This window comes from Somniosus microcephalus, chromosome 29, assembly GCF_052327205.1.
Source record: "Somniosus microcephalus isolate GS21.2 chromosome 29, FLI_Smic_1.0, whole genome shotgun sequence".
NCBI classification, from domain to species: Eukaryota; Metazoa; Chordata; class Chondrichthyes; order Squaliformes; family Somniosidae; genus Somniosus; species Somniosus microcephalus.
In genome coordinates this window covers 35253386-35266009 of record NC_141015.1, presented here as the reverse complement: position 1 = coordinate 35266009, position 12624 = coordinate 35253386, and the positions used below count along the sequence as shown (strand labels likewise).

Genomic DNA, 12624 nt, shown 5'->3' with positions numbered 1-12624 from the left:
GAAGAAATTCCTCCTCATCTCAGTGGCTTACCCCTTACCCTTAGACTGTGACCCCGGTGTCCTGGCCAAGAATTATATCTTAACTAACACAAAAGCTAGGCTGAGACTTCAGTGCAGTACTGAGGGAGTGCGGCACTGTCGGAGGTACCAGTATAAATAGTGCGATACTTGGGGAGGCATTTTGGGAAGCTTGTCTACCTTTTGGTGACTAAGAGCCTTCACTTTCCTACCTCTTTAAATAATTGAAACAAAAGCAGTGATGACAGCAAAAAGGTCAAGTAAATTCGGTGATCCCAGGCTGCCAGTGGGACAGGGATAGGGTTAAAACAGTGGAGCGCTGATCGCCAACCCTAGTGACTGAGCACTAGACACTATGCTCTTCGCTGAGGGCCTCCAACTGCCCTCTGCTGCTCTTCCGCTGGTGTGAGTCACAGTAAGTGGTGACTAAATCCTAAAATGAAGTTTCGTGTCAACAGCTCGAGCAATTGAGCGTTGATTTTAACTTTTTCTAAGTGGCCCACGAGAAGCTTGGACACTTATTCTCAGAACAACGGAAAGGAATGCTTCCTGTTTCCTTCTGAAATTTTCCAATTCAAGCCATTTGTTGTAAGAGCAAATGATTTCAACACTCAAATTTATGATCTCTGAATGTCCCCCTCCCCTCTCTACCCAAATCCCCCCACCCCCCCCCCAATATGCCATTAGTTGTACCGTACAACGAATTTTTCTAACTTTTAGCTAGGAAAGAGTCATAACGGCACAGAAGGCAGCCATTCGGCCCATCGAGTCAGTGCCGGCTCTCTGTAGAGCAATCCAGTCAGTCCCATTCCCCCGCTCTATCCCCGTAGCCCTGCAAGTTTATTTCTCTCAAGTGCCTATCCAGTCTCCCCTTGAAAACATTGAGTGTCTCCGCTTCCACCACTTCCGTCAGCAGCGAGTTCCAGGTCCTCACCACTCGCTGCGTAAAAAAAGTTTTTCCTCACGTACCCCCCGTATCTCTTGCCCAAAACCTTAAATCTGTGTCCCATAGTCCTTGTACCATCAACTAGTGGGAACAGCCTTTCCCCGTCTAGCCTATCCAAACCCGTCATAATCTTGTGCACCTCAATCAAATCACCCCTCAACCTCCTTTGCTCCAATGAAAACAAATCCAGCTTCTCCAGCCTGTCCTTGTAGCTAAGATCCCCCATCCCCGGAACCATTCTGGTAAATCTCCTCTGCCAAGGTTGTGAGGTGACCTGAGAGAGGTCTTTAAAAATTATGATAGGGTAGACGTAGAGAAGATGTTTCCGCTTGTGGGGGAGATCAAAACTAGCGGCCATAAATATAAGATGGTCACTAATAAATCCAATAAGGAATTCAGGAGAAATTGCTTTACCCAGAGAGTGGTGAGAATGTGGAACTCGCTACCACAGGGTGTGGTTGAGGCGAATAGCAGAGATGCATTTAAGGGGAAGTTAGATAAACGTACGAGGGAGAAAGGAATAGAAGGATATAATAATAATAATCAACTTTATTGTCATTGTTAGTGCACAAGTGCAGTACAACGAAATGTAGGCTTGCGGCTCCCGAGAGTGTACATTTAGATTAAGACATTTAAACATTCAACATTCATTTGGCTTGTAATACATTAATGTAAACATAATAAAGTGCATTGGCAGATGTGCAGGCTTTAGAGTTTATTTGTGGAGTTCAGTAGGATGACAGCCCTGGGAAAGAAGCTGTTCCTAAATCTGGTCGTTCGGGTGCGAATGCATCTGTAGCGTCTCCCAGATGGCAGGGGGGCGAACAGACTGTGGCTGGGGTGGGTAGGGTCTTTGATGATGGTCAGTGACCTCCGTAAACAGCGTTTCTGGTAGATGTTCTCTATGGTCGGTAGCCGGGTGCCGGTAATGCGTTGGGCAGTTTTGACTACCCGCTGCAGGGCTTTCCGGTCATAGGAGCTACAGCTGCCATACCATACTGTGATACAGTTCGTCAGGATGCTCTCTATTGTGCAGCGGTAAAAGTTAGAGAGGATCAGGGGTGACAGGTTACATCCCTTCAGCCTCCTTAGGAAATATAGGCGCTGCTGGGCCTTCTTCACCAGAGAGGAGGTATTGAGGGACCAGGAGAGGTCTTCCATGATGTGGACTCCGAGGAACTTAAAGCTGTCCACCCTTTCCGCCACAGCCCCATTGATGTGGATGGGGGTGTGACTTCCGCCTTTAGACTTCCTGAAGTCCACAATGATTTCCTTGGTTTTCTTGATGTTAAGGGCCAGGTTGTTATCGGCGCACCACTTCACGAGATGCTGGACCTCCTCCCTGTAGGCTGACTCATCGTTGTTGGTGATCTGGCCTACCACCGTGGTATCATCCGCAAACTTGATGATGGTGTTGGAACCATGAACAGCCACACAGTCGTGGGTGAAGAGGGAGTAGAGGAGGGGGCTCAGCACACATCCTTGTGGGGCCCCCGTGTTCAGGGTCGGGGGGGGGGGGGGAGGTGTGGTTACCTAATTTGACAGACTGGGGCCTGTTTGTTAGGAAGTCCAGGGTCCAGTTGCAGAGGGAAGTGTTCAGGGTTGATGGGGTGAGATGAAGAGGGACGGGGTGGAACATAAACACCAGCGTGGACCTGTTGGGCTGAATGGCCCGTTTCTGTTCTGTGCATTCTATGTAATTCTGTAGATGTACGTGGAAACTCCTTCAGGCTGACATTTAAAAGTCGTCTTCTTTCCCTGTAGCTTCTGGTTGTCAATGGCTTACAGTTGCGGAACAACCCTGTGGCTGTCATGGAGAATGTGCAGAAATTCCTTGGTGTGGTCCCTCACTTCAACTACACTCAGGCGCTGATGTATGTATTTCCATCAACTCCCTTTCCATCTGCTGAAAGAGTAACTCAACGGCTTCTGTATCTCTTTCCTTTGGCCCGTGTTTTGTGGGTTTTTTTTCCTGACGGCTGGTTCTTTTAGACAAGAGATTGAGTTTACTTTCCGATTAAATGGATTCATTTGTTCAAAGTGCAGCTTTGGGAAAATTTCAACCTTGATATAAATGCTGAATATATGGAGGTTGTGGGGGGGGAGCGGTGGGGGAATGAGATCAGTGTGTAGTCGTAAGGTAACCGTCAATTCACATCATTGACAAAGAGCTCTCGCTGACCTGTCTTTGCAGCGGATCAAAATAAAATAGGCTATTCGCCCTTGAAAGCAGGTGACTGAGGGGGGGGGGGGGGAACCTCATGGAGTTGTGTAAGATACCAGAAGGTCAATCTGGAACTTTACTTTATATTAAATCACGGCAGTAGGACAAGAGGCTAAACGCCTCAGCTGGCGAAAAGCAAGTTTACCTTCACGCAGAGTGATCGAAACTCTTCATCGACACACCGTGGGCTCGAATCTCCAAGCCCCGTGGAGGCGGGATTGGTGGAAAAATTGCAGAATCGGGGGGGCAGGAACCCATCCCGCCTCCGTGCCAATGTCCCAGGAGGCGGGTGCCCGACCTGTGCTGGGAGCCGCCTCCCCGAGGCGAGAAGGGGATTAGTGCCAATTACAGGCAGTTTTTAGCCAATCCCTATTTTTAGCCTTGAAGTGTGGGCTTCCCGGCGGCTCCGAACCACGCCAAGTTAGCGAGGCGGACCGTCGGTCTGAAGGGGTCGAGATGTCCGTTGTGCAGGTGAGTGATGGGTGCATGTGTGCAGAGGTAAGTGTAAAGTGTTTTAATAAGTTTTACTTTCCTTTACTTTCTCCTGCAGGCTTCCTTCCTTCAGTTCTCGAGAGTCCCTCATTTCACCGGCACAGAAAGCAGAATGGCCGCTGAACTGTCAAAAGCTGCAGCCTCTGCTTTCTGGTCTGGAGAGATCTCCAACTGAGTCTGAGTAGAAGGACTCAAGTTAGAAGACAGATTGTCAGTGTTTGACAGCTTCACAGAGCTGTGAAGCGCTGATTTTTCATCTGTCAAAAGCTCTTGACAGATGAAATGTCAATCACTGACGTCACCAGTAACCAGGTGTCCCTTAATTGGCCGGCTGAGCCCATTGGGCGGGCTTAACAAGGTCAATCAAGGGAAAATAGCGTGGGTTGGCCACAAGTCGATGGGGGTGGGACGACAACCCAAAAAGTGGGAGTCCCGCCTCCATCACGTCCCTATTGATAAATTCGAGCCCTGTGTCTGTCGACATGGACTTTCAGGCAGGGCAGTGGAGGCTTTGAAGAAACGTCTGGATGCTGTGGCGGGAGATGAACTGTCGGGCTTTACTTGGATGGATGGGCTGAATGGCTTTACCTGTTCACATCTGTCTGGAGAAAGCCATGTTGCTTTTAAGAAAAATCTGTAGCCACCAAAGAAAGACTTGCATTTATATAGCGCCTTTCACCACCACCGGACGTCTCAAAGTGCTTTACAGCCAAGGAAAGTACTTTTGAAGTGGAGTCACTGTTGTAATGTGGGAGACCAAGTAAGATCGTATTGTGCCAGGCGCTTAAAAGCGCGTTTCACTGTGCAACGCGGTACAGTAGTTTCAAACCCAGCTTCTGAGAACCGTGCCCCATTCATTTCAGGTACGACGACAACAAGAATTTCTGGTGCCAGGTGGTAGAAGGTGGAAAATCAAAGTGTTTGGGCAAAAGTAAAGGAAGAAAATATCCAGAGATGGATTCATCGGTGAGTGTGTACAGTCTTTAAAGTCTTGCTTGCTCACACCCATCAGCATATCATCTTTCGACCTGAAACGTTAACTCTGTTTCTCTCTCTTCGATGCTGCCTGACCTGCTGAGTGTCTCCAGCATTTTCTGTTTTTATTTCAGATTTCCAGCATCCGCAGTATTTTGCTTTTGTAGCAAATCATCTTTAACGTGTTGACTGGGTTAGCGTTTGTGTTGCGCTCGAGGCCAGTTTTTTTGTGAAAAAAAACACACAGATGGAGTTGTAGAACGTGATTTCCTATAACGTCAGGAAAACTCCCGAAGTCCCACGTAATTAAAAAAAGAATTTGGCCAACTCATTGGGCCTTGCTTGTCCTCGTTTGCAAATCCCTCCACACCTCTGCAACTTCCAGCCGCAAGCACCGGACCGGCGTCCTTTGCAGGCATCTCCCCTTCTACACCACCATCAGTGGCAGAGTCCTCAACCGTCATAGAGTTATACAGCACAGAAAGAGGCCCTTCGTCCCATCGTGTCCACGCCAGCCATCAAGCCCTGTCTATTCTAATCCCATTTTCCAGCACTTGGTCCATAGCCTTGTATGCTATGGCGTTTCAAGTGCTCATCTAAATGCTTCTTGAATGTTGAGGGTTCCTGCCTCTACCACCCTTTCAGGCAGTGAGTTCCAGATTCCAACCACCCTCTGGGTGAAAAAGTCTTTCCTCAAATCCCCTCTAAACCTCCTGCACCTTACCATGAAACTATGCCTCCTGGTTATTGACCCCTCTACTATGGGGAAAAGTTCATTTCTATCTATGCCCCTCATCATTTTGTACACCTCAATCAGGTCTCCCCCTCAGCCTTCTCTGCTCTAAGGAAAACAACCCCAGCCTGTCCAGTCTCTCTTCATAGCTGAAACACTCCAGCCCAGGTAACATCCTGGTGAATCTCCTCTGCACCCTCGCCAATGCAAACTAGATGCAGGAAGGATGTTCCCGATGGCCGGGGAGTCTAGAACCAGGGGTCACAGTCTAAAGATAAGGGGTAAGCCATTTAGGACTGAGATGAGGAGGAATTTCTTCACCCAGAGAGTGGTGAACCTGTGGAATTCTCTACCACAGAAGGCAGTTGAGGCCAATTCATTAAATATATTCAAGAAGGAGTTAGATATATTTCTTAAGGCTAAAGGGATCAAGGGATATGGGGAGAAGGCAGGGCCAGGGTACTGAGTTTGGATGATCAGCCATGATCTCGTTGAATGGCGGAGCAGGCTCGAAGGGCCGAATGGCCTACTCCTGCTCCTATCTTCTATGTTTCTAAATCATCTGTAGCACTCTTCCTTAAGCCCCTTCCTTGCTAGCTCGCTGACCATGTCTAGAAGTCTCTAACTCTCCTGCTCAGAGCCTGTTTCCATCTCTGAAGCACCTTGCAATGTTTCACCACATGAACAGCGCCAAGTAAATGCCAGTTAGCGGTTGTTCAACGGTGATAGGCATTTAGTTGGACAGTTAAAGTTGTGCCAAAATCCAGCCTGTACTTTTAATTTTCCAATAACTTCTTAAAGACTATAAAATCAGGCAATGTGGTTCTGTTCATCTTTAAGTGTTTGTCCAGTTAGGAGAATGGGACGATTGAGTTCATTTCCCTCTTGTTCCTCTAGACGCAGACGTTTGACGGATATGGCGGACAACTGGTTTCGCCATTCACCGCCAGATCTGGCTGGACCACATAAAGTGTTATCGGGTCCTGCTCTCATCTGCCAAAACTGCTCACTGTTCCAGAATCATTCTGGAATGTAAAGATAAACCCTGGCTCCTATTCTCTACTGCTAACCGTCTTCTTAAACCCCTCTCCCCTGCCTCCTCCACCCTCACCTCCGACAACAAGTGTGAGGAGCTCGTGGACTTCTTTGTCTCTAAGATTGAGACCATCCGTTCAGCTGCCTCTGCCACTTCCCTTCCTTCCCCTAGCCCACTGGGCCAAACTTCCTCTAAGGTTCCCCCTGCCCTAGTCCAGTTTCTCTCCGATCTCCTCATGACCCCTCCACGCTCATCTTGTCCATAAGATCCACCTCCTGCTCCCTCGACTCTATTCCCACCAAACTGCTGACCACCCAACTTCCTTTTCTGGCTCCCATGTTAGCTGACATTGTTAACGGTTCTCTCTCCTCAGGTACTGTCCCCCTCTCAAATCTGCCGTCATCACCCCTCTCCTCAAAAAAAAAAAAAACCCTTGACCTCTCCGTCCTTGCAAACTACCGCCCCATCTCCAACCTCCCTTTCCTCTCCAAAGTCCTAGAACGTGTTATCGCCTCCCAAATCCATGCCCATCTTTCCCGCAATTCCATGTTTGAATCCCTCCAATCAGGTTTCCGTCCTTGCCACAGTACCAAAACAGCTCTCATCAAAGTCACAAATGACATGACTGTGACAAAGGTAAACTATCCCTCCTCGTCCTTCTTGACTTGTCTGCAGCCTTTGACACGGTTGACCACTCCATCCTTCTCCAATGCCTCTCCACCATCGTCCAGCTGGGTGGGACTGCACTCGCCTGGTTCCATTCTTATCTATCTAATCGTAGCCAGAGAATCATCTGCAACGACTTGCTCCCGCATCGTTACCTCTGGTGTCCCCCAAGGATCTATCCTTGGCCCCTCCTATTTCTCATCTACATGCTGCCCCTTGGCGACATCATCCGAAAACACAGCGTCAGTTTCCATATGTACACTGACGACACCCAGCTCTACCTCACTACCACTTCTCTCGACCCCTCCACGGTCTCTAAATTGTCAGACTGCTTGTCGGACATCCAGTTCTGGATGAGCAGAAATTTTCTCCAATTAAATATTGGGAAGACTGAAGCCATTGTTTTCGGTCCCCGCCACAAACTCCGTTCCCGAGCCACTGACTCCATCCCTCTCCCTAACATCTGTCTGAGGCTGAACCACACTGTTCGCAACCTTGGTCTCATATTTGACCCTGAAATGAGCTTCTGACCATGTATTCGCAGCATAACAAAGACCACCTATTTCCACCTCCGTAACACCACCCGTCTCCGCCCTTGCCTCAGCTCATCCGCTGCTGAAACCCTCATCCATGCCTTTGTTACCTCTAGACTTGACGATTCCAACGCACTCCTGGCTGGCCTCCCACGTTCCACCCTACGTAAACTTGAGGTCATCCAAAACTTGGCTGCCCGTATCCTAACTCGCACCAAGTCCCGTTCACCCATCACCCCCTGTGCTCGCTGACCTACATTGGCTCCCGGTTAAGCAACACCTCGATTTCAAAATTCTCATCCTTGTTTTCAAATCCCTCCAGGGCCTCACCCCTCCCTATCTCTCTAATCTCCTTCAGCCCCACAACCCCCCCCCCCCCCCCCTCCCCCTGAGATATCTGCACTCCTCTAATTCTGTCCTTTTGAGCATCCCTGATTATAATCGCTCAACCATTGGCGGCCGTGCCTTCTGTTGCCTAGGCCCTAAGCTCTGAAACTCCCTCCCTAAACCTCTCCGCCTCTCTTTCCTCCTTTTAAGATGCTCCTTAAAACCGACCTCTTTGACCAAGCTTTTGGTCATCTGCCCTAATTCCTCCTTATATGGCTCGGTGTCAAATTTTTTGTCGTATACTACTCCTGTGAAGCACCTTGGGACGTTTTACTACGTTAAAGGCACTATATAAACACAAGTTGTTGTTGTTCATGGCTGTCAATGTCATTCTTTGTTGAACACTATACTTTGTTAAAATAAAAACAGAAAATGCTGGAAACCCTCAACAGGTCGGGCAGCATCTGTGGAGATGCTTTTAGTTATTTTACTTTGTACCACTGTACAGTCCCAAATCTCAAATTACTGATGGAAAATAACTTGTTCCCACCGAGTGGCATATTGTGCCGTCTGTAGACAAAGCGTGTGTGGGTCTGTGTCTGGCTCACCTTCCCCCCCCCACCACCCCCCTAATCCGTTTGCCTGGTGTGAAACTCGGCCACGTAACTCAAGGCAGCTTGAGGTTCAACTTCCCAGCAGACATGCGAGTTGTTCGCCCAGCTAGGGAAGAGGGAAAGATTCAGCCCCAGGGTCCTGCTCCTCCTTGCTGACCGGTGGACACTGATAAGGATGGGCACAGCGTGACTGTGGACCCTCTTTTCCCGCCCCCCCCCCCCCCCGTGCGCGGTCCCATTAAATCTGCTGCGTGGCCGCACATGCTCGGCATCTTCCGGCAGCAACGGCTGGTGGGCGGCCTGCACGTGACCCCCCCGATTGATGCGCGCCTGCGGATCGTGGGGGAACATTGCTGTGGACTCCACCACTGCTGATGATCTTAAGAATATAAGACGTAGGAGCAGGAGTCGGTCATTCGGCCCCTCGAGCCTGCTCCGCCATTCAATAAGATCATGGCTGATCTGATCTTGGCCTCAACTCCACTTCGCCGCCCGCTCCCCATAACCCTCGACTCCCCAGTAGCTCAAATATCTCAGCCTTGAATATATTCACTGACTCAGCTTCCACAGCTCTCCGGGGTAGAGAATTCCAAAGCTTCACGACACTCGGAGAGAAGAAATCCCTCCTCATCTCAGTCCTAAATGGGTGACCCCTTATCCTGAAACTATGCTCCCTAGTTCTAGATTCCCCCACAAGGGGAAACATCCTCCCTGCATCTACCCTGTGAAGCCCCCTCAGAATCTTTTATGTTTCAATAAGATCCCCTCTCATTCTTCTAAACTCCAATGAGTATAGGCTCAACCTTTCTTCATAAGACAACCCCTTCATCTCCGGAATCAACCTCGTGAACCTTCTCTGAACTGCCTCCAATGCAAGTATATCCCTCCTTAAATAAGGAGACCAAAACTGCACACAGTACTCCAGATGTGGTCTTACTGGAAGAGTGGCCACTTACACGAGGTACAGCGGGAGGGGGCACAAGAGAAAGATTATTTTCAGTGCACATAAACACAGATGAACTTGTAAAGCACGTCAATCGGTGTAACCGCAGTGTCATTATGGATTTAATTCAGCTGCCATATCTTGCTACTTCGCTAATAAGTGGCACTCTATTTAAAAATGCAGCAATGCTAAATACTGTATAAAATACTCTTGTATAACACCGCTCTAATGTAGTTAAACGTCTCGAGGTGCTTCACAGGAGCGTTATCAGACAAAATGTGCACCGAGCTAAAGAAGTTTACTCCAAGGGGTAGGTTTGAAGGAGGATTGAGGCAGAGAGGGAATTCCAGAGCTTGGGGCCCAGACAGCTGAAGGCACGGCCGCCAATGGTGGGGCGAAGGAGAAGCACCAGTGGCTAGAGTGGGAGGAACGCAGAGATCTCGGGAGGGTTGTAGGGCCAGACAAGGTTACAGAGATAGCGAAAGCATGGAGCGATGTGAACACGAGGATGAGAATTTTAAAGTCGAGGCCTTGGTGGACCGGAAGCCAATGTAGGCCAGCGAGCGAGCACGGGGGGGGCGGCAAATGGGTGAATAGGAGGAGTTAGGTTACGGGCAGCAGTTTTTTGATGAGCTTAAGTTTATGGAGAGTGGAAGATGGGAGGCCCTGAGAGCATTGGAAATAGTCAAGTCTGGAGGTAGCCAAAGTATGGATGAGGGTTTCAGCAGCAGATGGGCTGGGCTGGGCAGGGACAAGCCAATTCAATAGGCATGGTGTATTTTGTGAGAAGGACTCTTCTTTCTAGTACAGCAGAGTGACCTAACTAACTCGATGAGCTGGTTAAGGCTGGTACTCCGCTCCTCCCCTTGGCATTGTCCTCTAAAGACAGGCTATATTTTAGGACCCTAGTTACTCATGATTGCTGGCCATCTTACAGCAGTGCGGTCGCCAGCTGTGATTGACAGGGGCAATAACCCAATCATCTCCCTTCTGGCTGGTAATAGTGCTGCCCACTATCCATGTATCTCTACAGATTATAGAGCTGAATGAATGGATCTAGCGTGATTTGAGTATTTTGTGCAGTTTTGGTCGCCTTATCTGAGGATGTTCTTGCCGTGGAATGAGTTCAGCGAAGATTCACCAGGCTGATACCTGGGATGGCAGGAATGACATATGAGGAGAGATTGGGACGATTGGGCTTGTACTCGCTGGAGTTTAGAAGAATGAGAGGGGATCTCATTGAAACTTATAAAATTCTGACAGGACTGGACAGACTAGATGCAGGAAGGATGTTCCTGATGGTTGGTGAGTCCAGAACCAGGGGTCACAGTCTAAGGGGTAGGCCATTTAGGACAGAAATGAGGAGGAATTTCTTCACCCAGAGAGTGGTGAACCTGTGGAATTCTCTACCACAGAAGGCAGTTGAGGCCAATTCATTAAATATATTCAAGAAGGAGTTGGATATGTTTCTTAAGGCTAAAGGGATCAAGGGATATGGGGAGAAAGCAGGGACCGGGTACTGAATTTGGATGATCAGCCATGATCGCATTGAATGGCGGAGCAGGCTCGAGGGGCCGAATGGCCTATGTTTCTATGTGATAATCTCAAGGCCATTTAACTCGCGTTAATTGTTCCTTTTGGAAACAAAGTTGTATTTACAATAGAAAGAGATGAACTAAGTGGCAAATGTGTTATTTCAATCCGGCTTTGTTTTTAACTTCACATTGAGTTTACATTTCCCCTTAAACTAACACACGGCTTTTTTTTTCATTCCCCAGTCCCGGACATTCCTGACCAATTACTACAGGGACCACAACATTGAGCTATCAAAGCAGCTAAACAAGTTGGGACAGTCACTGCCCAGTTGGCTGAGAGAGGAACTACAACACACCAGCTGGAGCTGAGAGATGACATCACTCTCTGGACGCTGCCTTCATACCCACTGACCTCTCTCCCATTTTCTAAACTCCAGCTCATGTGATGCGAGCGGAGTTTGACGTGATTCAAGGTTCCTGAAGACAAAAGAGCACCCCCCAATCTGCGAAGGCTTGACATTTTAACTAAAAGCTCCTTTTGTGTTGGCGAGCCAGCCGGGTGTAGGCTTTGCACTACATCCCTTCCTTTTCTCAGTTGGAAATACTTTTGCACGACCCAGGACCGCACTGGTACGACCCCCGGCGAGCGGTGGCTAATAACAGTGTGTACGTGACAGCTTCGGACTCGCCCCCCCAGTACTGGAAACCTCCAAGAACCTGCCCCCTAACCCTTGTAGTGTTGAAGTGTATCCTCAAGTGTCAAACTGTGGAATGATCGTTACATCAGCTGCTTTTTTAACGATAGTGTCCTGTCCCACTAAACATTGACATTGTCGGGATTAGTTTATGCCCTGCACAGTGTGTTAACGACACTGCTGTAATCCAGGTACTAATCATGTGCATACCAATTAATTATTAAATGTGTACATTGTTCCCTTTGAGGCAATAATTCTCAGCTGCAATCCAGAGAAATGGGCATGCCTGTTCCTCAGATAGTTACCTCAAAATTGGTCACAATGCCCCCCCACTTCAGCTAGTCCCTTTGGAAAATGATGTTTAAAAATGTACAACTTTTAGTTTTTAAAAAAAAGAGCGAATCAGTGTTAGTGTAAAGTGTCACCTTTCTACCAGTGTACTGTTCGAGAGCTACTCCGGTTCCTAAAGTTACTACATTTTAAGAGGCAACCACACAGTTTTAAAAAATGGGTTAAGGTGAGGATTTCAGCTTTCGTTCGTTTGTCTCTCGCAGAAGAATGTGTAGCGAGCCCCTTCTCGTTTCATCTCACAGTACGTCTCACCTATTGTGTCATTCACATTGAATGATGTTATTGGAGAATTTTACTCTCAAGAGGCTGAACATAATTTTCTGAGATGCAACATCCAGTGGATTGAGTTTTTTTGGTGTACATTTTGTGGTTGATTGTGATGTACTTTGCAAGGCCTTAAACTCTCTCTGCATTGGCTGGGCGACTCGAGCTCTGTATACATATATATATGCTGTACAAAAACTACCCAGCCTAACATAATCAGACATGTGCCTGGAATTCCTCACTCAACTGTGAAGTAAAACCAAAAAAAAAAA

General features: G+C 48.2%; 1 protein-coding gene and 1 long non-coding RNA gene across 2 annotated transcripts in view; one reads left to right on the top strand and one right to left on the bottom strand.

Moving 5' to 3' along the window:
* The window catches only part of ndst2a (N-deacetylase/N-sulfotransferase (heparan glucosaminyl) 2a), a 172383-nt gene extending 160240 nt beyond the window's left edge, over nt 1-12143 (top strand). Inside the window, exons 12-14 of the mRNA XM_085970595.1 lie at nt 2729-2838; nt 4544-4646; nt 11286-12143. Coding sequence (XP_085826721.1) covers nt 2729-2838; nt 4544-4646; nt 11286-11411 — 339 coding nt within the window. The 3' untranslated portion in view covers nt 11412-12143. The remainder of the gene's footprint in view (nt 1-2728; nt 2839-4543; nt 4647-11285) is intronic.
* LOC147098634 (uncharacterized) overlaps nt 1-12624 on the bottom strand; it is a 679602-nt gene that overhangs the window by 624941 nt on the left and 42037 nt on the right. The window lies entirely within an intron of this gene.